This window comes from Maylandia zebra, linkage group LG7, assembly GCF_041146795.1.
Source record: "Maylandia zebra isolate NMK-2024a linkage group LG7, Mzebra_GT3a, whole genome shotgun sequence".
Taxonomy (NCBI): domain Eukaryota; kingdom Metazoa; phylum Chordata; class Actinopteri; order Cichliformes; family Cichlidae; genus Maylandia; species Maylandia zebra.
Genome location: NC_135173.1, coordinates 5,890,390 through 5,912,077, shown reverse-complemented (window position 1 = coordinate 5,912,077; position 21,688 = coordinate 5,890,390). Strand labels below are relative to the sequence as shown.

At 42.1% G+C, this 21,688-nt stretch overlaps 1 protein-coding gene across 12 annotated transcripts in view; it reads left to right on the top strand.

Moving 5' to 3' along the window:
- The first annotated feature begins 10,467 nt into the window (after positions 1 to 10,467).
- The window catches only part of brsk2a (BR serine/threonine kinase 2a), a 173,990-nt gene continuing 162,769 nt past the window's right edge, over positions 10,468 to 21,688 (top strand). For 5 of the 12 annotated variants that reach the window (XM_076885613.1, XM_004563382.5, XM_004563379.5 and 2 more), the window contains exon 1: positions 10,509 to 10,850. In XM_076885613.1, the coding sequence (XP_076741728.1) occupies positions 10,757 to 10,850 (94 nt within the window). In that variant the 5' untranslated portion in view covers positions 10,509 to 10,756. Of the gene's footprint in view, positions 10,851 to 21,688 lie in introns of all 12 variants that reach the window. The other 7 variants (XM_004563386.5, XM_076885614.1, XM_012922505.4 and 4 more) reach the window with 5 other exon arrangements.

Here is a 21,688-nt window from a genome sequence, read left to right as displayed (position 1 = left end):
CATGAGTGCAGCAAACCAGCTGGGTAAACAGGGGCTTAGAATCAATATGGTATATCATTTATTCTCCAAGTATACCATTATGATTGAAGACATCCTTTCTCCCATCATTACACATTAAAACACTTCATTTGCAATGTTGGCACTTGTTCGTTTTTGGACATCACAGCTTAAACAGCAGGCTGGCATTGTTATAGAGCACCTAAATGATGATGAAAACGAGTGGAAGCATAGATATGAGTTTTCCCCCTGCAGGCATTCACACACCAGCCAAGTCTGACTTCAACAACAGCTGCATGAATTTAACCTGCCCCCCTTCCAGTCTGTTTTTCTGTGCATGTGCAAAAAGACGCTTTCACGTGCATGCATGTACACACCTGCATGTGCACAAACTCATGCGTTTGCGAGCACAGTCTTCCTTTTAATGCCAAACCAGAGACCTTGGAATCTGTTTACTGCTGTGCTGCTGGAAAGCCCACCAATCTTTCAGTTCCAGATTTGCTTTAAGTGAACTTGGCGAACTGTGTGTGGATACAGCAGATTAGTCCTCCTTCAGAAACAGTGATCCAGCGGACCTCTGATTATTTTTATTTTTTTTAATTTGCTGTTTTATTCAGTCACAGGGCAGCAGATATTGATTAACTATGGTGTTTTATGTCTGAATGTTTGCCATGTTGGTCTTCTGTAACTGTGAGGCAGCTCCAGTTGTGACCTCAGAAAGTTATTTCGAGAACACAAAATAAAAGACATTCAATTTAGATTTCAAGCCTGAAACTGAATACATTTCCCGTTGCTCTCCAATCTCTAATTATTTCGTAGGACTTACAACTGTGCCACTGTTTAAAGACAGCGTGCGCACATGCATGGTAGACTGCAGCAGGTAGCCTCACATTCTTTTATATGTCACTGGAGATGCTATGTGAAGCTTCTGCCTCCCAGTCCGGTGACCTTAACACCTGTGATTGATATTGGAAGGGAGATTTATGTGTGCAGGCATGGTCTAGGTGGTGTGTGTGTAAGTGTGTGCGCTTGCGTGCATGAATGGTTAAGGTTAATTGAAGTTGTTAGAGTGAAAATGATTCCCTCAGGGGGGACGTAGCAGGTGGAGGCAATGGGTGGGTGCAGCAGCCGGTGACGGAGAGAGGGGTGAGATGGAGGAATAAAGAGAAGGGGGGGTGGGGGGTCAAAGGGATTGCTCGTCCCCTCCAGTGCTAAGAGGCAGTGATACATGAGGACGGAGAGATGATGTGATTCATCTAAAGGTCAAGTTTGTCTGTCCGTCCCTCCATCTGACCCCTCCACCCATCACTGTTTCTTGCCTCAGAGCTCCTTGTGTTTCTCCTTACTTATCTTGAGTAAACCGGGTCCAAGTGAGTCTTTTTCACATAGTCATTCACACCAGAGCATCTGTTAAAGCACCCTCATCCTGTCTCACGCATCCTTCTATATCTCTTGCTCTGTCTGTCTGTCCCCCCCATGTGGCCTTTCCCCTCTCCTCCCATACTAGCCTTCATTTCACAGATGACAGGTTGGCTGACTGTAATCCAACAGATGCTGGGGCGGGAAGGCCTGACCAACTGTTTTAACTCCAATCAGCTTTTATTGCTCTCCAGAGGAGCCCCACACAACCCCCTGCCAGCATGACATTTCAGAGAGCAGGAGAGTAAAGGCGAAAGTAGGAGAGAGCAGTAGCTATACTCTGCGTATCTGTATGCACATGTGTGACTATGCGTGTGTGATGATAAAGGTAGGGGGCTGATGGAGAAAAAGGGTGACAGTCATTACCCTCTGTGCCTGGTGTGGAGCCAAACTGCTGGCCTCAATCAACTTAGACACATGTGTTTGTGTGTGTGCGAGACAGCGAGAGTCCAGCGTCAGCAGGGATGGAGATGTCGCTGGTAATACATCTGCCACCGTTGCCCGCTCCCGACAGCCCGAGCCACCCCTGCATCGCCCACGTCTGTCGCCTCCTTCCCGCTCTCCATCCATCTCTGCAGCCCACCTCCATTCCACAGCCTCTCAGCCTCTCAGCCACAGCCTCCCACAAAGACAAAGGAAGCGGCAACTTACAGTAGTGTGACTTTGAAGCTATAGTTGCTTGTGTCATACGTATAATCTATGATCCAAAGCCATGTATTTGAAGGCGTACTAAATGTTACTGTATGCACAGTTACTATCAAAGGTGCTGCATGTTTAGCAGTCTTCCTGAAGTAGCAACAGTATGTTTTTGTGTTTTTGTATTAGTAAAACAATGATAGTCTTTCAGATATTATGCAGGCAATTTTATGTTATTGACATATAAATCCAGTGAAAACTAAGAAACAATTACTTGGTAATGGCATAAGTGTAGAACAAAGCATTGAGGCTAAGCAGCTTAGCTTTGACTGGTGATTAATGCACTGATTTACCCTCTGGTAATTTAAACTAGTTATGCTAACTGCAAATGGGGTACCTCAATGTTTGTGATGTTGTGATGGAGTACCTACAGTAACAAAAAATAATAGAAAAAAAAGAGTGTTTACTGAAGCACAAACATTTAAATGGCACATCTACAAATTCTCACTGGGTTCTGCTAAGTAGCACAATAGCAGACACCAAGAAGCCATTGAGTATTTGATATAATGGCACCTCTGTTTATTGGATGATTAGTAGGGTTTTACTGCTCTCTGTAGAAGCGTGGGCCACTTGAACTCTGCAGCTTGACCTGCAGGCAATTAAAAGCAGTGAAAGCTAGAGAAAGATTTATTGGGGTGCAGGAGAAGCTTAGCTCTTCTAATCACTTTTACTGGTGCTGCCACAAAGAGGTCATGTGACCTTGCCCAGGAAGGTGTTGTTCAACAGGACATTATACTGTCACACCTCCACTGAGACACACGCGCCTACTGTACATTCTTTGAAGCATGGCCCTGTTCATGTTCCTCTGAACACTTCTTCACATGAACATGTACTGTACGTTCTAGCTGTCATTTTCAGATTAACTTCTCTGCCCTTTTTATCATAGCGGCAGAAGATGGTGGTAGAAGTGGTTATACACGTGACAATTCCTATTACTTTCTTTGTAATACTACTTAGTATTGGACATGTTTATAGAGAGCTTGCTAGTTTTGGATAAGCTGACTATTATTTTTAGAGTCAACCATTCAAGATGTGCTTAAAGTGCACGTTTTTCATCTTAAATTCAAGGGATTTCACTAAAGTATTTCATTAATCCAGATTTTCTGAGGTTCCAAAGTAATTAGACAAACTAATATAATGTTAAATATACTGTAAGTATTACTGTAGAAGGCATGGACCACCATCACCTGCATTTCCTCCCTGCCTGCTCTGCTAGACCTGTATCTTAGTTTCCTTTATTGGCTGCTTGTTTGTGGGTCTCTGCCTTCGTTTTTGTCTTCAGTAATGGAAAAACATGCTCTATTGGGTGAGATCAGGTGACTGACTTGGCCCTTGAAGATTATCCAATTTCTTTGCCTCGATAAAGTCTTGGGTTGTTTTTGCAGTATTTGTTGGGTCATTAGCCATTTGCCCTGTGAAATGCCATGTGATCAGTTTTGCTACATTAGGCTGAATCTGAGCAGAGAATATAGCTCTGTACACTTCAGAATTCCCCCTACTTCCTCCAGCAGCAGTCACATCATCAATAAACACTAGTGACCCAGTTCCACTGGCCCTGCCGTAACATTGCCTCAACAATGTTTGACAGATGATGTGCTATGCTTTGGATTATGAATTGTTTCTCTCCTTCTCCATATTTTTCTATTTCCATTATTCTGGTAAGAGTTAATCTTGGTTGTTTTTCAGAGCTGTGCACAGTCTTTTAGATGTTTTCTGGCAAAATCTAATCTGGTGTTCATGTTCTTGAGTATAAACAAGGACCAGCCTTCCACTTCAGTTGTCCACCATGATCTTTCAGACATTTTTGTGTTGAACTGGCTAGAGCTTTCCCCTTTTTGAGAATGCACTGTTGTTGATTTTTCATACCCAAAGATATATTTAAATTTGCTTTATTTTATTATTTAAGTCTAATGATGCCTTCTCCACTTGCAACATTGTCTTTTGGAATATGGAGAGTGCAAGTGAAAATCTACTAAATTCAAGTTCAATCAACTCCAGGTCTTTTGTATTCTTAACATGTCATTGAATAATAAGGGGACCAGCCTTGCTTGGCCAAAGTGTTCAGTGTTTTGAGCCTCGGAAAATAAGGGAATATGTATGAAAATGCCTCTAATTCTTAAACAGTTAATACAGTATATTTTCCAAACCTCTTGAGTTAAAGCTAAAAGGCTTCACTCCAATCACATGTTTAAAATCCACTGTGGTGGTGCACAGAAACAAAATTACATAAACTTTTGGTCTTACTGTATTTGCCTTGGTCCAAATACATGAATATGTGATGTTCGTAGGGATTACATTGTATCACCACTGCCAGCGCAGCGATCTGCCACTGTTGGAAAAAGAGGTACAAAAAAGCCTCATCTCTCTGTAAGTTTTTGCCTATATTATTCTTTCAATAATTCTACGACAGGTAACATGTTAACATAAGACGATTCCTTAAATGTCTCCTCCTAAAATTTGTTTGGAGGAGACACGTCACGTTTAATGCTCCACTCTCTTCGATGTACCACAAGAATAGGACACAAAATTGTGTCGTATTGAGAGCAATCAAGTTGACTGTGAAAAGATCAGTAGTCAGGCTTAGGGAGTGATGAATAATGAGGCTGTATTCAATGTACATGATACATGAGGTTAAAGTTTGTTTTTATTTTAAGTAAGACCATTAGATCATGTAACTGGCACACGTAGCCAGGTTCACAAGGCTAGCGAGAATGACATTGCCAGAAGCAGATTTCAAATTGGCTAGAGAGTGAAGCTTGCTTCAGTATGTGTGTGTGAGTCATTTTCAAGGTTACTCAGCTAACAGAGAAAGGTCACCCGTGTTGCCAGCTCCACATGCAGCTGCTTTAAGTCCAGACTAAATAATATTGGCACATGTTCAAGAATTTAAAAGTGTCTGTTTTCCTTTTTCTGATAAGAACTTTATAAAAAGGTGAAACAGCATGTAAGAGGACTTTCTAAAGGGTTAAGCAGAAAAAGAGTAAAGAAAAATGCTTTTAAGTAACTATCTGCACTTCATACGGACACTCTAACATCTCCAACACAGGCACTGAAAACTGTGGAGAAACAGTGTCAACTTGTAACCATTGCTTCCAATATCTTAATTGCTGAAGAAAACATTCCTGTACTTATATGTGTTTGTACTTTAAACTCAAACTGACAGTGTGGAAGAGGGTTTGTGCACGCTAAATCAATGATCAGTAAGTTTATTACGGTTAGATGTAGTTGTTTTAGTCCTTCACCCCACGCTTCCATTAAATGTCCCTGTGATTAGCGAGGCGCACACAGCCAACCTAATTATCCAACGGCACAGCCAAACCCTCTACATGATTACTAACAGTTTGCTTCTAATACTGCAATTACATTCTTCGTAATGGCAAAAAGCTATGATTAAAGAGGAAATGCCTGCTTTGTGTCTGAGCATGTTTGTAAAGGCACAAGTAGCTAGCTGCATGCAGTTGTGTGCTTAAAACTGAGGTATTTCTCCATGCCTTCATAGATAACACCATTGGTCGCAGCCCCCGCTTAAATTTTGTATTTAATTCTAAAATTGAAGAAAAAAATAGGGCTTGATTGAAGGTTTCTTTTCTGTTTGATATTGAAAATGTAATCATCTCTCTCATGAGTCACAATAGGAAAGAGCAGCACACCTTAATTCTAGCATATTTCTCTGTTAACTGAAGTGTTGAGGGCTTAAAGGCTGCAGCACCACAGAGGAGAAACAGAAGCAAACTGGGTCAGATGAGTGTGGTTGTGATTTCATGATGTCAGTGAAGAAAGATGAGATGTGTGAGACTGTGTGAGAGCCGAGAAAATCTGAGACAGAGCGTCACTTATTCTGCCAAGATTTTGTCTGGAAATGTTTAAAAAATTGTATAAATGTGTCTATTGTCATAACTAAAACGGGGCGATCAGCATTTCCTTATCCTATTATTAGAACATTGTGAAGATGGATGTTAAAGAGGTGCTGCTAGTGGTAGAATGTAAATTATTATTATTATTTTTAACCAGCAGGGGGCAGTGGAACTGCAGAGGTGTGACAGTGAAACAGAGAGGCTTATTCCCTGTGGAGAATATTCCCTCCACGGCTCCACTCCCGGGCATGTCAGTGTACAACTAACATACTGTGGTGACATTTGAAATGAACACCAGCTGACCACTGATCATGGTACATGAACATGCTGGATGGAGGAGCATATGTCTGTGTGTGATTGTGTATGGGTGTGTTTTTCAATCAATGTGTGTGATACCAGTCATTTGCATATATATATATATATATATATATATATATATATATATATATATATATATATATATATATATATATATATATATATATATATATATATGGCTCATGTGTCCCACATTTTAAAGTCATCTTACACCCTCTGAGATGTGGACAAATCTCCTCTAGCCTCTTGATAATTATGATATTTTATCCCCAGATATGTACATGTGATCCTGCTGTGAACATGTAACCAGCCTTTTTGTGTTATTCTCAAAGCTATCAGCCTTTCTTGAGTATATAGTTACCCTGCTTCTGTTAACTTTTGTCCTTTTATTCACCTTTTTTTGTGTGAACCTGAGCAGACAAAAGCACGTATATGCCCACAAACCTGCACGTAAGGTGTGGAAATGAAAACCTCACTATAGAAGTCCTTGGGTGGAGATCTGCTTGAGACGTGGAGAGAGTATTCTGTATTATTTCCCCTTGGGTGCTTGGTTTTTGGTTCACCTTCACTGCCCTTTCATTAATCTCTCTTCTCCCCAGTTTTGTAATGTTTGCAGATGATCGCTAATAGTCTCTGTATGTGGATGACACTCTAATTAATCAAGCACTCTATGCTGGCCAGTCCAGTAGCAACCAACAGCTTCTGACATGCAGCTAGCTGGCAATAACCAGTTTGTACAACCCTGAAGGGCTGCAAGTTCACACATATGTGTTTGTGCTTGTGTGGCAGTTGTTTCTGGCTGGAAACGCTACACTACAACAAGAGAGTGAATTTGTGTGTTGGCGAGGGATTTCCTATGTGCACACATTCGGTATGAGTTAATGTGTTTATGGCCCCCTCTTGATTTGGTCAGACTCTCCTATAAAGCTATTCATTACATGGTAGTATGGTGAAGTAATTATGCAGTCTGGGCTTCCTGTCACGTCCAGAGGTTATTGGACTCTTGCCGCACATCAAATATGTTGCACTTTTTAGTAAACCTCTCTCTCTCTATATCCATCTCTCTCCCTCCCTCTGTGTTTTACTCTCTGGCACATTTCATCACATTTCTGCAAAGCAGACAGAGAGAGAGAGAGAGAGATGTATCAAACATCAAACCTGATCATTTCTGTTAAAGAGATCTTACACCTTTCTTAGGCATTTTTATATCTTAATTTCAGAATTGTTTCTTTGTTTGGCAACACACTATTAGTATGCTCATGCTGTGGAGTGTTGGAGGCTCCAATTGCAGCCGATTGCTTTTTGGCCGTTGGTAAATTTGTGTTATCTAACACAACTCTTTGATAATTCTTGCTCCACTGAATATTCAGCAAACATCCAGAAGACAAGAAGCTCTTTCTGAATTTTGTTTATCCTTCTGATTGGATTTTGCAGCTTGGTGGCTCTGTGTGTGTTAACGCATGTAAATAATGCACATAAACAGATTCGCACACGAACTAAGAAGGCTCCTCGTTAATTTGTGTGCAGAGAAAGGGGGTGGGCGTGGGGGTGTGGGCTGTGAAGGAGTGGAGATGGATTGATAGGAAGCAGGGAGGTACAGGCAAGGTGATTAAAAACTCAGGCTACAGATGTTTCTGGAACACTTCAAAGTGTTGCGCCTGCCAGTGCTGGGCATGATGCATTATTGAAACGGAGCCCACCTGGCGCTGACATCACATACCCTGTCCACCTGGTGCCGCGCGGTCACGTGGGTGACACTCTGGGTCACACCTCCTCACACAAACCTAGCTCCCAGTGCGTTGAAGGGCATCAGGGGATACAGCACACATTCTCAACATAGACCTCAAAGGCACTAAACTGGGGCATGTGCAGACTGTAAACTTGGCCTCATGAATTGAAAGTGAGGAGGAATAATTTGCCAGTTGCAAAACTTTTTTTTCTCCTATATGTGGAATTGATAACATGAAAAATATTATTTCCTTATTTGGCTTGTACCTGCTTCTAAAGTTGTTTTTTTTTAAGTAATCTGAGAAAAGATTAAAGAGGACTGTTCTGCTCATTTCCCATTCCATGTTTTGACTATCACTCTACTAAAGTAGCTTTGCATGATTTACAGTTTAAAATAATGCTTGTTTGTCTTGCACTGGGTTTCGGTGCGGTTGCAACCTTACCCCTCCATTTAAGTCAACTTTTCTCTGACCGGCTGGTCCTTCCAGAGAGTCTGAACAGCAGCGGAGGGGTTCCTGAGCTGTGTGCCTGAGCTGTGTACCTAACGTGACCATGTTAAGGATGTAACCTACAACTGACATAATGCAAAACTAAGAAAAAACTAACTGAAACTGAGTGGTTGCAGCAGTCCGAGGCCTGAGCTTTTTACTCAGAGAGTTACTTGCAAATCTGCTGACCTCACTGTTTGAAATTTTGCCTATGTTTAATACAAGCATCCATCTTGTAAGAGGATATAAAAATACAGCATAAAAGGTCTGTTTTATGGTCAAATTCATGCAAACATGCACAAAGATGCAGCAGCGTAACAGTTTAATTTCTTATTGAGTCAATAATTGAAATGCAGTGACCATGATTCAGTAGAGTCTGCATTATTGAGCATATTCAGAGGAAAGCCTGTGAATCTTTCTGGAATATCCTCATCTTTGAAGTAACCTCCAGTGTGGTGTTGATGCAATTCTTGCTGCTTAAATATTTCAGCAGCCTCCTCAACCTTGTTTTGTTCAAAAAAAAAAAAAGGAAAAGGAAAAAAAGTAACTAGAGGTCACGGTTGTGTTTGTGCGTGTGCATGTGCATGAATATATGTGCGTGTGTTTCTCCTGCATGTGTCCCCTGACACCTGTACTCTCTCAGGGTGTGAGGAACAGACAGAGGCCAGAGCCACAGTCACAGGTCTCAGACCAGTGGGGTGTGAAATGAATCACAGGGCCAACACACTCTCCCACTGCTGCACACACTCGACTCGCTGTGTGGGTGTGTGTTGCGTGGCGTGTATGCGCGCTTGCGAGAGACAGAGGAGCATAAAAGGAGAGAAAGGACACTGAAAGAAAGGGAAGAAGGGGAGGTAGAGACAAGAAACTCCTACATTGTGGTTTTAGCTGCATTAATAGGTCCTCAGTTAATAAAGTCAGTATAAATATTTATCAGCGCTGTAACGCTTTCTCATGAGAGATGCCGTTTGGACTAACTGCGGTGTAGCTTTGGCATTTCATTTTCGTTCAGTCTTTATTGTCGACAAGACTGGGAAAGGCAAATGTGTAACAGTCTCAGGACTTCAGACCCTGCAAGAACCAGAGTCACAACTGCTTTTGTTATTTTGATTAATTTCAGTGTCATTAGGGAATTTGAACCTCATAAGTCAGCCCTAAAATCTTGTTTTATGGATTTTTTCCCCCACATTATGCTCACATGGTGCAAATTCATAAATAAATTTGTGTTTGAATGACCCCAAATGAATTTATGTCTAGCTTTAATATAACACCGGTGTACTGCTTGCACGGGTTTGCCTGTGAGAAACCATAAAACACAACAGGGTACAATTCTTTCGCTAATTTTTATTTCACTTGGATATTTCAGCTTCCTTTTGTAGATAGCAAAAATGATCTCATTCATCTGCCTAAGGTGAAAAGCTTCTCGGTGCTTACCATAAATCTGAATTTAAGATGTGCGGGTGCAAGTGACCTTTTGTGACCTGTAAGGAGAAAACTTGAAATCAGTTTTTTAAGCTTTTCTTTTCAGCATATTTGCATACTTGAGTGGAGTATTTGAATGAAAGTGAGACATATTTGAATAATCATGGATAAAGGGTTTTTATTGCACGACAGAGAGTAAACATACAAATATTTGAAGAATTTCAAATGAACTTGATCAGAGAAGCTCCTTAACAGTAGATGTAAATCTTGGGCTTAAGTTGAAGATTTACATTATATTTCTTATTTTTTAAAAAGACTTCAGTTGATGGGCACATTCACGGGGGCATTTAAATTTTGCGGCTTATGCTTTACATGCTATTAGGCACTTACCTTGCTTTTAATGAACTGTTCATTCGGGATTAAACTCTTTAAGATCACAACCTGCAGCTCTTCTAGAAAAAGCAAAAATCCTCCAGCAACAAGAAACGGGGCGGCAGAGGAGGGGATCCGGTGCTCTGGTTGGTTGTATCGACTGTCAATCATCCACGAGTACTCGGCAGCACCTCCCACAGACGCACAGCGGCAGCGCAGCTTTCACCCACAATGATATTCAAGGCACTTGCGGCTCGTCTGCAGCGATAGGAGAAAAGAGGACAGAAAAGAGAGCCTCACCTCCTCTAACAGCGAGTGAGGTAGGGAAAAGAGTCAGAGAGCGAGAGGAAGACGAGAGGCTGTGGAGTTAAAAGAAAGACAACGGCGGCTTGGACCTCCTGCCAGGACTCTTTAATTGTCTGCGCTTTATTATAAAGTGTCTAATTTTCACACAGATTCGACATGTCATCATCCGGTAAAGACAACAGCGGTGCCCAACACGCCAATTACGTGGGACCTTACCGTTTGGAGAAGACGCTCGGAAAAGGACAGACAGGTTAGTTGGGACAGCTTGCTCGCGGCATCCTCTCTAATTGCACAATTTATTTTCGGAGCGCTCCGCAGCGAGTTGAAATTTGGCCGGCTGGGTGTCTGCAGGTGATAAATAACTAACCGCTTAGTTACAAACACCTGCCCAGCCTTGTGGGGAATTTGGAGGGTTGTTTCGCCAGCGGTCTGACATAATCATTGTTCACACAGGATGTTGCTTTACATTGTTTTATTGGCTGTGCGTTGGCGTTGGACTGTGTGTGTGTGAATTAAGGAGCAGCAGCGTGGAAGCCGTTCAGCAGCAGAAATGATGACAGTGTGATGGGCAATGAAAATGAACTTTTTGTGTTTTGGCTCCCCTGTTTGTATGTGTGTGCGTGTGTGTGCTCTGTGATTGGAGCACAACGCCCGTTAATCCCGATTTGCCTGATACATTGATCTATTCTTAGTCCGCAGGCACGCATGGGGGAGGCAGGCGTTTCTCCTATAGGCTCTGGTTGCAATACGTGGGTTTCCTCCGTTACGGAGTAACATGTCCCACCTTGACAGATGAGCTGTTCACAGAGCTGGGAAATAAGAGCCACGCTGATGTATATTCATACACCCCCAGCCAGGAGATGCGACTGGGCTTCCTATAAGAGTCACATGCTTTATCTGAGCCTAGACAGCAATGACACTGCAGTTTCTAAAGTTGCATGGCACATGCTCTCTCCAATCAGCAGGTCTCGATTCCATAATATTTCACGCTAGGTGATGAGTAGCCCACAAGCCAGTAGCACATCACTGTCCAGTACGTCCCCCTGTTGAACGGTGAGAATCCTCTGCCATCAAGTACATGCAGCCAGTGGAGCCATGTGAAAGGAGAGGCAGGCACAGCCCTGTGTAGGCAGAAATAGCAGGAGTGATGCAGCATGCTCTGTAAGCTCAGCAGCACTTAGAATGAGAGAGGCAGTGGGACTTTTTCTTCTGCTCTTTCACTATCTCTCTGTAGATTTTTCTTCCCATCTGTTGTCTAAAATGGCTACAATAGGCGTTAGTTCCCCTAGCCCGTCCAGCTGGTCATGCTGAGCAACCCTGTGTGTATGTGCAAATGTTTGTGCGCGCTCTCAGACAGTATGCTTTCTTAAAATGACCACTTAGTCACCTGACCAGCGCTCACTGTTCATTAGTGGGTCTGAGGGGGGAGGGAGCACGTCTTCATAATCCCTCTTTAACTGTAGAAGATATTTGAACGAGTCATGTTTCGCACCATGACGCCCACAGGTGGATTCAATAAAAGTTAGTTAACCAGCACAGTGCGATGCATAATGATTTCCATATGATCTATTAGTCGTAGTTAAAGTTTATGCAGCAGTTGATTTTTAAAACAACCTAATAATACACGCAGTATTCACATCCTCCTGACACCTATCTATTTTATCATTTGTGTTTACAGGAACCCCTCACTCACTTTTAAAAGGCTCTCAGGAGTCCCTAATGTGTGTTTATGATGGTGCAGAGCTGGTTCCATGGCTGGATATTTAATCATATGTTGTCTCTGTAATCTATGGCACAGTGTGTATTCATGTGAATGCTGGGGCAGATTTCGATGAACGTTTCGTACTCTCCTCTGAAGTCTAGTATGGAGTATGCAAGTTACAGGTCAGCTTGCAAGGTATAACTTTTATCAAACTTACTTGGGCTGAATTTATCAAAAGGTTTTTACTTTTTAAAACATTTTTCAGTCAGACAGGTTTTTCTAATTGAATAACAGTCATTTAGTTTGAATGCTTTTGCTCTGGTTTTTCAATTACATCTCGGGGCTCATATGCACTGAAATAACCAGGCCCAGCGTTATGTGTTTGTCCATGTTCTCTGTTAGAAAATTCATTTGGTTATTGGCATCTGTGGTGCTAGTCCACGCCAAACCTATTCAGATTAATGACACTGCCTAATATCCCATTCTCCCATTTACCATTTGTTAATCTGTCAGATCTTTTTCTCAGGCCCCACGGAAAGGGTTGGCCTGGCAACTGAGTGCACCCAATGGGCTGGTCTTAACCGCAAGTGACAGCTGAGACTGTCCAATGAGCAAAGTCCTCTGTGAGCTTTCCCAGGCTATGGTTTGCTGGTATTATTGGAGGGGAGAAAGCGGAAGCCCTCTGGTAGATCTGGCGATCCTGCTCAGAGGAGTTGTGCTTTTCCATGTTCATTAAGTGATTAGGCCCTGTCCTGACATATACACATAAACACACACACATGGCCACCTCAGTAATTCTGGTTGGCTTTCTGATCTAATCCTCTACACAGCCAAAGCCCCGTCAGCTCTTACTCACACGTTCACGTGGCCCAAAGGTAGCATTCTAACTCCTGTCCCACTCTGGCTTTCAAACTCCACCTTCATGTTACTGTGCAGCTTGCATACAACAAGTCACATATACTCTTTTGCAGTGATGCAGTACAAATAGTGGGATGCATATTCTATATATTCCCTTGTCACAGAAGAGCAAGCGTGTTTACTCAGTACTTGTAGACCATATGACGATTTCTTTGTCAGGTGTAAGATGGGGCCTGAAGCAGTCTTGAAATATTGAGTGTTCTTATCGGGGCTGAAGCATCAAAAGTATGGAATCCAGGTTTTGGCCCAACCTGCCCAGTGCACTGTCTACGGTTCTATGTAGTCAATGAGCCTAAAATCCAAGATTTAGTTCATTCTGGAAGGTGGTGGGAAGACTAAGGAAAAACTCATAATTTGTTTTGATTTCACGATGATTTGATCATGACAGACAGACAAACCCTGTTATCCTGATGCAACTCTAGTTCACGCTTTACATGAAGAATATTTAAACACCACAGTGCTCACCGGATTAACATCCTGAACACCTCCACGTGGCTAATTAGCATGAACAACATGGACACATGGCTAATGATTGTATCATTATGCATGATATAAACTTGACTGAAGCTACTTCTCAGTTGGACTTTCTCAGCCTTTATTTACATGTGTGTTGTTTACCCCAACACAAAACGTGCTCTTAATGGCTAAAAGTTTTGGCTAACACGGTGGTGTCTTTGCAGTTAGCTACAGGGCCGAACTGGTCTCATTTTAGCATCTATGGAGGATCTGAGAAGCTGTGTTTCACAACTTTCACTAGATTTCTTCCCTAAAACATCCTATGAACAGCTCTGGTAGCCATGGGATGACAGGATGAGGGCAAGAAACATACAATAGATGCAGAAGGTGGAACATTTGCATTGTGGATTCTGGATTTGTATTTGGTATATGTGTGCATTTACTCTCTCAGAATTCCCATTCAGCTTTACTTTCTGTCAAACACTAAGTTGAACTCCATGCACTGTTAGGCTGTATTATATCCTATATTAGCTTCACGAGGCTCTAATCTGTGTCACGATGGCCTAGAGACTGAGGTAGCACTTATTAAAACCCTTATTAAAATGTAGAACTTGAATGTCTCCATCACGCTGGGATTTGCAGTCACAGCCTTCTTGCATTTCAAAATCGTGTAGCTTTGTTTGACAAAGCTGAATATGTTTAATTTGTGTTTTTGCCAGTGCACTGACTTAACACAGGCTGAATCACCGCTCTGTTCCTTAATGCTTTGGAAAACACTGCCTTGCTTTGCCTTTACTTTGTTCCTGAAGGCTGTTGATTAGTGAAATAGAGGCCTATTGTCTGGAAAACACTGCATGCTAATCCAGCGTAAATCCCAGTTTTGTTTTTTGTTTTTTCATGCTAGACTTGGATATTGACAGGCTAAGCGATGGAGGTTGATGTGTAGGCTCCTTGATTCCTTTGGTTGACGTTTAGAGAGTGAAATCATTTGTGCTTCAGTGACTTTCATATTGACTGCTCAGCTGATAAAAAGCTCTGCGTGATGTTGTGTCTTGCGTTCTCTTTCTCTCTTTAGGTCTCTCTGCTTTTATCTATATGCTGGAGAGTTCTTGTTTTGGGTTTCCTGTGCCTACCAGGCATTGGAGCCAGCATCTAGCTGGTCTCGCTGTTTTAGAGTCGGCAAAGGGCCGGCTGGTTTCTAACTCCAACTGCCGATTTCACTATTTGCAGTATTGGGTTGTGTTTGTGCATCTTTGTGTATGAACGATGGAGGAAAATCCATCCATGTATACATTACCCAGATTGTTCTTGGAGCCTGGTGCAATGGTGATGCACAACCGTTAATTCGGCATTGATTGATAGCTAGTAAGCCGGTGATTTAGTTCATCGGCCACTCCCAAAGATTTCCTGTCAGGTGAAATAGATCCATACTGTTTCACAACACATGATATTCCTGATGATGACAAGTGACTAGGACATGTTCGTTCAATGCTGCCAATGAAAAGCCACTTGGCAAATCCACAAAAGTGAAATGCATTTGGGTGCTTACACGTGTGCGTCTTGTGAATCGAACAGGTGATCGTACTACAGGTGATCTATAGCCTCCTTGCCATTTAAAAAAAAAAAAAAAAAAAAAAGAAACACAAAAAGCTCAAACACAACTCTCTTACTCCCCCGTGTTCACAAGATTACCCAGAAAAAGTTGCCAGGTTTGACCTAAAATTGGTGAGTGAGGGGAAATAAATGAAAGGCTGCGATGATAGGCCCATGTTTCAAGGGGCCTGTTCAAAGATTCAGGTCAGAGAAGCCCTGACCCAAAAGCTGTACTCTGTTGCTCCCAGCTGGATAGCACCTCATGTTAGGATGCTGGATCAGAGCTGTAGAGCAGGAAGGCAAGCTTCCTCGGTCTCAGCCGTTTGGCTGTCTAGCTAAAGCTGAAGCCCTGCTCTCTCTGTATTGAAATGTATCTGAAATAATGGGAGATGTGTGCGTGTCTCGCCTAGGTTGTTATATTTTGGATAAAAATATATATTTAATGTGTATTTAGGCTGTTGCTTCAATGTTCTGGTCATTTTTATGGGTTCTTTAAGTAACTCAAACCAAGAATGTAGTCTTTTCACAGTCTGCATCGTTGGCTGACGTTATATAATGATGATGGTCTCTGTCATTTAATGTCCCTCTCTTCTCATCTCCCTCGCTCCATCTCGTTCCCTCTCTGTCCCTCTTCCCCATGGCCAGTCAAGATTCATACAGGGATTCAGCCATGTGGTAAATCAGACAAGACCTCAGTGGAATTGCATCGATTGGGAGGAATGTATGTAGCCAACGATTTTCAGAGATTAATGACGAGGAAAGAGGTGGAGAACTGGTGCAGGGGGGGCAAAGGGAAGGAGGAACCTTGAACCGAGAGAGCATGAAGCTGTGGTGAATGTTCTGACTGAAGTGGAGGTTATTAATTAAGGCAAAGTATCGATCATTCTCTTCATTATTCTCCCCTCCTCCCTGATTTTCATCTCTCTATTGCTGACCTCCAGGCCAGGAAAGGGTTCAGTCTTTAAATGGGAGGACAGTGAATAAAGAGCGGGAGTGCTGGAATAGTCTCTGTGGCTGATCATGAATGAGGGTGTTTATTTATTGTGTGTATTTTTTGGACAGGCCCCATCACATCCTATTTGGTTTTCAACCTAACTCAGTGCATGTGCTGTCACTACATCTCTGTTACATTACATAGCATGGAGAATCAGGTTAGGGCGACGTGATGCTACGGTCTGTTTTCCCTGAGTTACAGCGGGCCACATACACACCCACGCAAACAATATCTGTTCACTCTGTCCATATCTTTCTCTCCATCACTGAGGTCCCCACTTCTGCTCAGCTTCTGTGTTTCGTGTAATGTGTTATCGTCTCGCACTATTTAAAATTTCACACTGCTAGTTTTGCAACGCAGCACTGAGAATGCGAGCAGAAACGTACCATTTTTCTTTTCACGGTGCAAAAACTGTTACATTTATACTTGATTTTGTTTGCACTGTTCAAACAAAGTCACTGTTCAGTAAAACATGCCTCTTGTTCGGCTTTTAAACATCCTTCTACCAGCCGCAGTCTCTGTGAATGTTTGATGCTGCCAGTCAGCTTTTCAGTCAGTCAAGTCAGCTGCCACATCTTTTGTTCTGTGTTAACTTGGAGCATTTAGGAGACACTATAATGTATTAAACGTCTGTGCGCACAGCAGTTGTCTTAATCAGCCAGCCTCTCTTTCTTTCGCGCTCTCTCTCTCCTCTCCCAGTTCAGATTAACCCTTGCTGAGCTGCCTGTCTGGCTCTGACTGTGAGAACACCGGGTTGGTTGCCAAGGTTGGCTGTCTGGTTGTCATGGTTTCCCTGCTTCTTGCTGGTTCCCAGTCTTCCCTCATGAAGAAATAAAGGGAATACTCTCTCTCTAACTCTCTCCTCTTACTGTCTCTCATGCTGTCTCTATTGCTCTCATTCCTCTCGCTTTCTAGCTCTGTAAGTGGCTGCAATCTGAAGTTAGCATCGTAACAGTCATGCTGCAAAGTCCTCCGCTGCTTTTCGCAAGCTTGTCTTTGTTTCTGTTTCCCTGCCTCGCTGCTACATGCCTCTGGAAAAGAGTCTGTGAACGACTGTTTTGAAGAAATGCTGCATGTGTGTGTTGGCCGTGTGCTCGCGCGTGTGCTCAGACATACGGTCATGGATCAGACCGGCTTGCCCTGCTCTGTGCTCTGCGCTGTGTGCTGTGTTCCCATTTAAATCTGGGAGATTAGCACATGTGGGGAGCCTCGGCTTTAGTTGCTGTCAGCTCAGTTAGCCTTGGCACGCTGTCCTCAGATCAGGGGGGAATCTCTGCGCTCATCCCCCCTCCAATGCTGTCTGTCGCGCTGTACCTTATCCATTAAAAAGTAGGGGAGTGGGCCACTGACCTTGACTTTTGCAGCATTTTAAAAAACACACACATCACGTTAATTCAGGATGTGAATTTAAAGATATTTTTTTAAAATGAAATTTTATAAGATTCCAAATGTTAAGTAGCATTATTTAAAATGCTTATACTGCGGCAAGCTTTAAGTGGTATATTTAATTTTGTGAATCTTCCTGTTTCTTTTTAACTAACTAACAAATATCAGCAGATGCATACTAAAAGCTTTTGTGTACTAAATGAATACATTGGAAATCAAGTGTGAAGATAAATGAAAGAGTCGTGTTTGTCATTTTAGGATTCTTTTTAGCCAAGCTGGCTAATTCACCTGGGGTGCTTTGCCATTAAGAAAGTCAGCTAGCCTGGAAAGTTTTGCTTATTGAAGTATAATTGAATTTCCAGTATGAATACACTGAATGAATGACTATTAAATTGCACGAACTGGTGCCTTTGCTTTTGCAGACCTGCTGGCAATTCCCTTTGGACTGCATTCCAAGAAAAAAAAATACATGAATGAAAATGTGCGCTCATTTACTGAGTGAAGCGCATCCCAGATGGCAGGGGCAGGGTAATTGTGATGCATTCAGAGTTTCCACTGCCACGCGCTCTGTTGTCAGCTCTTTAGGATATGGAGCACAATGTCATCCACGAAACACCTGAGACGTGGCTCAGCATGTGAAGTGAAGTAGACAGGCCTCAATAAGATTAGGTTAGATGAGCATGACTGGTCACAAACCGGGAACCTGCACTGCCTTCTTGTCTCTTTGACACTGACTTCTAACACTTGGCCGGACTTAAGAGACTTATCACAATGTTTGCGAGCTCAACTCATTTTATCCCAGCGTGAAAGATGAAGGTGACTGTTATTTATCGAGAGAGGGAAGAGGACAGGTTTGGTTTGATAATGGGCCTGGATCACAGGTGTACCACAGTTGTTCGGCCAAAACAAACAGTTTCTTTTGTGTTGCCACTCGATCAGAGACGGGGTCAGCGCTTTGAGCCTGCTGCCAGGTCACATCCTCTGTCATGACTACAAATTAGGATGAAAACTGATCTGAGATGACAGTGAGTCTAGTACAGTGTAACTAATTATTGGGAAAATTCAGAAACTGTATTATTCTCATACATTTTAGGTAAAAAAAACAAAAAACAATCTGCTTCATATTTTTGCACAATCTTTGCTTTGGTTTGCTCAAAGATTTGGTTAAATTACTACTTTAGAAGTATAGGGGTGTTTATTTCAGTTATTTTGTGTGTAGGCTTTGATTGTTGTTTGTTGTGGCTTCTGGTGTTCAGCTGGAAATGTAGATTACAGTAGCTATGCTGTGAAATAACAGTTCAGTGACAGCTAAATGTCAGTACTTTACTACTGTAGTTAATGTGTGTTTTGAATGTGTTTTTTCCCTCTTTTGGCCTAAATTGTTGGTTCATCCAGTGCTACTTTCCTCAAAAGTATTTCAGCATAAATCTTTTAATACCACCAGAAAGCTTTCCTATTTGGACATTGCACCAACCAGAATTTAGCTTTCTCCCTGTATTATTATTATTATTATTATTTAACACCAATTAATAGGGGACAGCATTAGACTAAAGATTAGGTGCTATTTATTATGCATCATTACCACTGCACTGCTTGTTCCTTTGTTAATGTTCTCATATGAACTGACTGGAAATATTAAATTAATTCTCATATAATTAGATTATTAACTCTAAAACTCACATTTATGTTGCAGTTGAAAATGAATAGCTCTATTTTTCTTTCAACAGGCTTAAAGTCTGAGTCAGACGAAGTAAATAGAAGCCCTATAGAATCTATTCAATACTGATGAAAAAATATCCTCAAAGGAGCCCGACTTTTGTTGGTGTCAGATCTTTATCTTTTTTTTAAAGTTTTGCAATTTTGCTTTCTTACCTTACGTCTCACTTCCCTTTTCACACTCTTTTTACAAATTAGACAGTTTGTGGGGTAATTGTTAAAATAAAAAAGCGATGAAGTCATTGGTTGTTTCATCTTTCGATCCCAGCTAGGTTGGCTTTGTTTATTCATTGCTAAGAGCAGCTTACTTCTGCGGTGGCTGTTGCTGTGTGTTATGCCACTGTGTGTGTATGTGAGAGTGTGTAGACTGGTCTGACTGCTGGAGCTTTAGTGTGCACTGCGTGTTCCCATTTCACAAGCTCTCTGTCGATACATAACAGCATCTGAGGGCTGTAACTCATGGGACAGGGGTGAACATGAGAGAGGCAGAGAGGAAGGGGGGTACAGCCTTGCCAAAGGAGAGAGTTTCTGAGTGAGAAAAAGAGTCACAGCAGTAAAGCGTCTCTCAGGGTCAGTGCCTCTATTATCATTCAAATCCAGCATGCACACCAACCACGTTGATGCACAGTTGCACATGGTGCACAAACACGAGCACACACACAGAGACTGGAATGTGCTGTGTAGCAATACTGTGGTGGATTTTTTTTTTCTTTTAGTTATACAGGAGTGGCTGCAGCAGAGCTTCTACGGCATCAGTGGTGGAAATGCATCCACAGCAGGAAGGATTGCTCTTGGTACAGAGCCTGAAGACACACAAACATGTACACACACTTCTTCATGCCCGTAGGATATTTAGGAGGCTTGTTCCTTTACTCTTCACTCCCGTCCTCCGTTTCACCTCACAAGAACTTAACTGTCAGTGAAGACGCGTTGGAAAGTGTTTCATACAGTCGGTATATTTGTAAATTGCACATGTATCTTCTCACTGCTATGATGTGATGAGTCAGTAGCCATAGCAACACAGACACACACTCTTCATGTGTAATTTCACATGCCAGGGGTACGATTGTGGCCAAGCCCAAATAAGTTATTTTGATTGGTCAGCTGTGTTTTCTATCCTCGGTGCTGTTTTGATGCATTACAGGGTGTGGAATGAGAGCACGATTGTGAGTCAACAGTGTGTTCGTGTCCATTTGGCTCTGTAGACTCTGCTGCGTGTTGTAGAAAAGCTGACGGCATATGCAGGTTGGTGTGTGGCACCGCATGACTCATGGGTACATTATTATAATCATTATGACAGTTACTGTCCGTATATGATACTCTTTCAACCCGTCTGCTGTGGTGCAGACAGTACAAGTTTACCTTGAGTTTATATAATATCGCTTTTGGGAAACATTTAAATGACAGTACTTGGACCAAACCACTGAAGGAAAGGCTTTGGTGAAGCTTTCATTTAAAATATTTTAAATTACTACCGAGGATTTCAACGGATAAATAATAAAGCTGAACTTATCCTTCTTACACTTGTAATCTCCAAATTCATTTCACCTGTAACCTCAGAATTCATTCCTGTTCTCTTGTATTTCTGTGTCCATTACACTCTGTCCGTACATGTCTTGCAACAGTCTCCCTTTCTGACCCTTCCTCTTCCTGCTCCCTCGTTTCCTCGCTTTGTGCCTAATGGAGGTATTCCCCTGCAGCCTTCAGACCTCGCACTGCCATTCTGCTCAGGTAGGGCTCATTTCATGCAGCATGATTAGATCTCACTGGCTGCAATTCAGGGCTGGATAAGCCAGAGTGCTGTGGGCCTGCATAGTAGCAGAAGGAATTCAATTAAATCTTTACATATACTCCCCTTGCAGTATATACCTGCCAATCTGCACATAATATGCACATAAATTTTAACCCACACAAGCAAGCAAGAATGTAAAAATTCTCATACATTACATCAGGCTTTCATTTTTGCACACTATAGTGGCCGTGGCTTAATATACAATGAAATTTGATCTATGTATATATGATTAACCTTGCATAATGCATTAACTCTTATAAGATTACCACCTCCCCTTCTTTTCCAGCTCAGTTTCCACATCTTTCTCACTGTAACACACCAAAGACCCCATTTGTAACATTAAAAATAGTAAATCGCACACACACAGCCATTCATGTGTGTGCGTAAATGGGTTAATTTGATGTGAACCGAGGCTATCACAGTGCATCTAATGAAAGACGCATACCCTGTGTTGGCTTTATGGGCCAGTGCTGGTAATTGCTTGTAAAGACTGATCTGAGCTGAATGTATCCTCATACTTCATGTAACAAA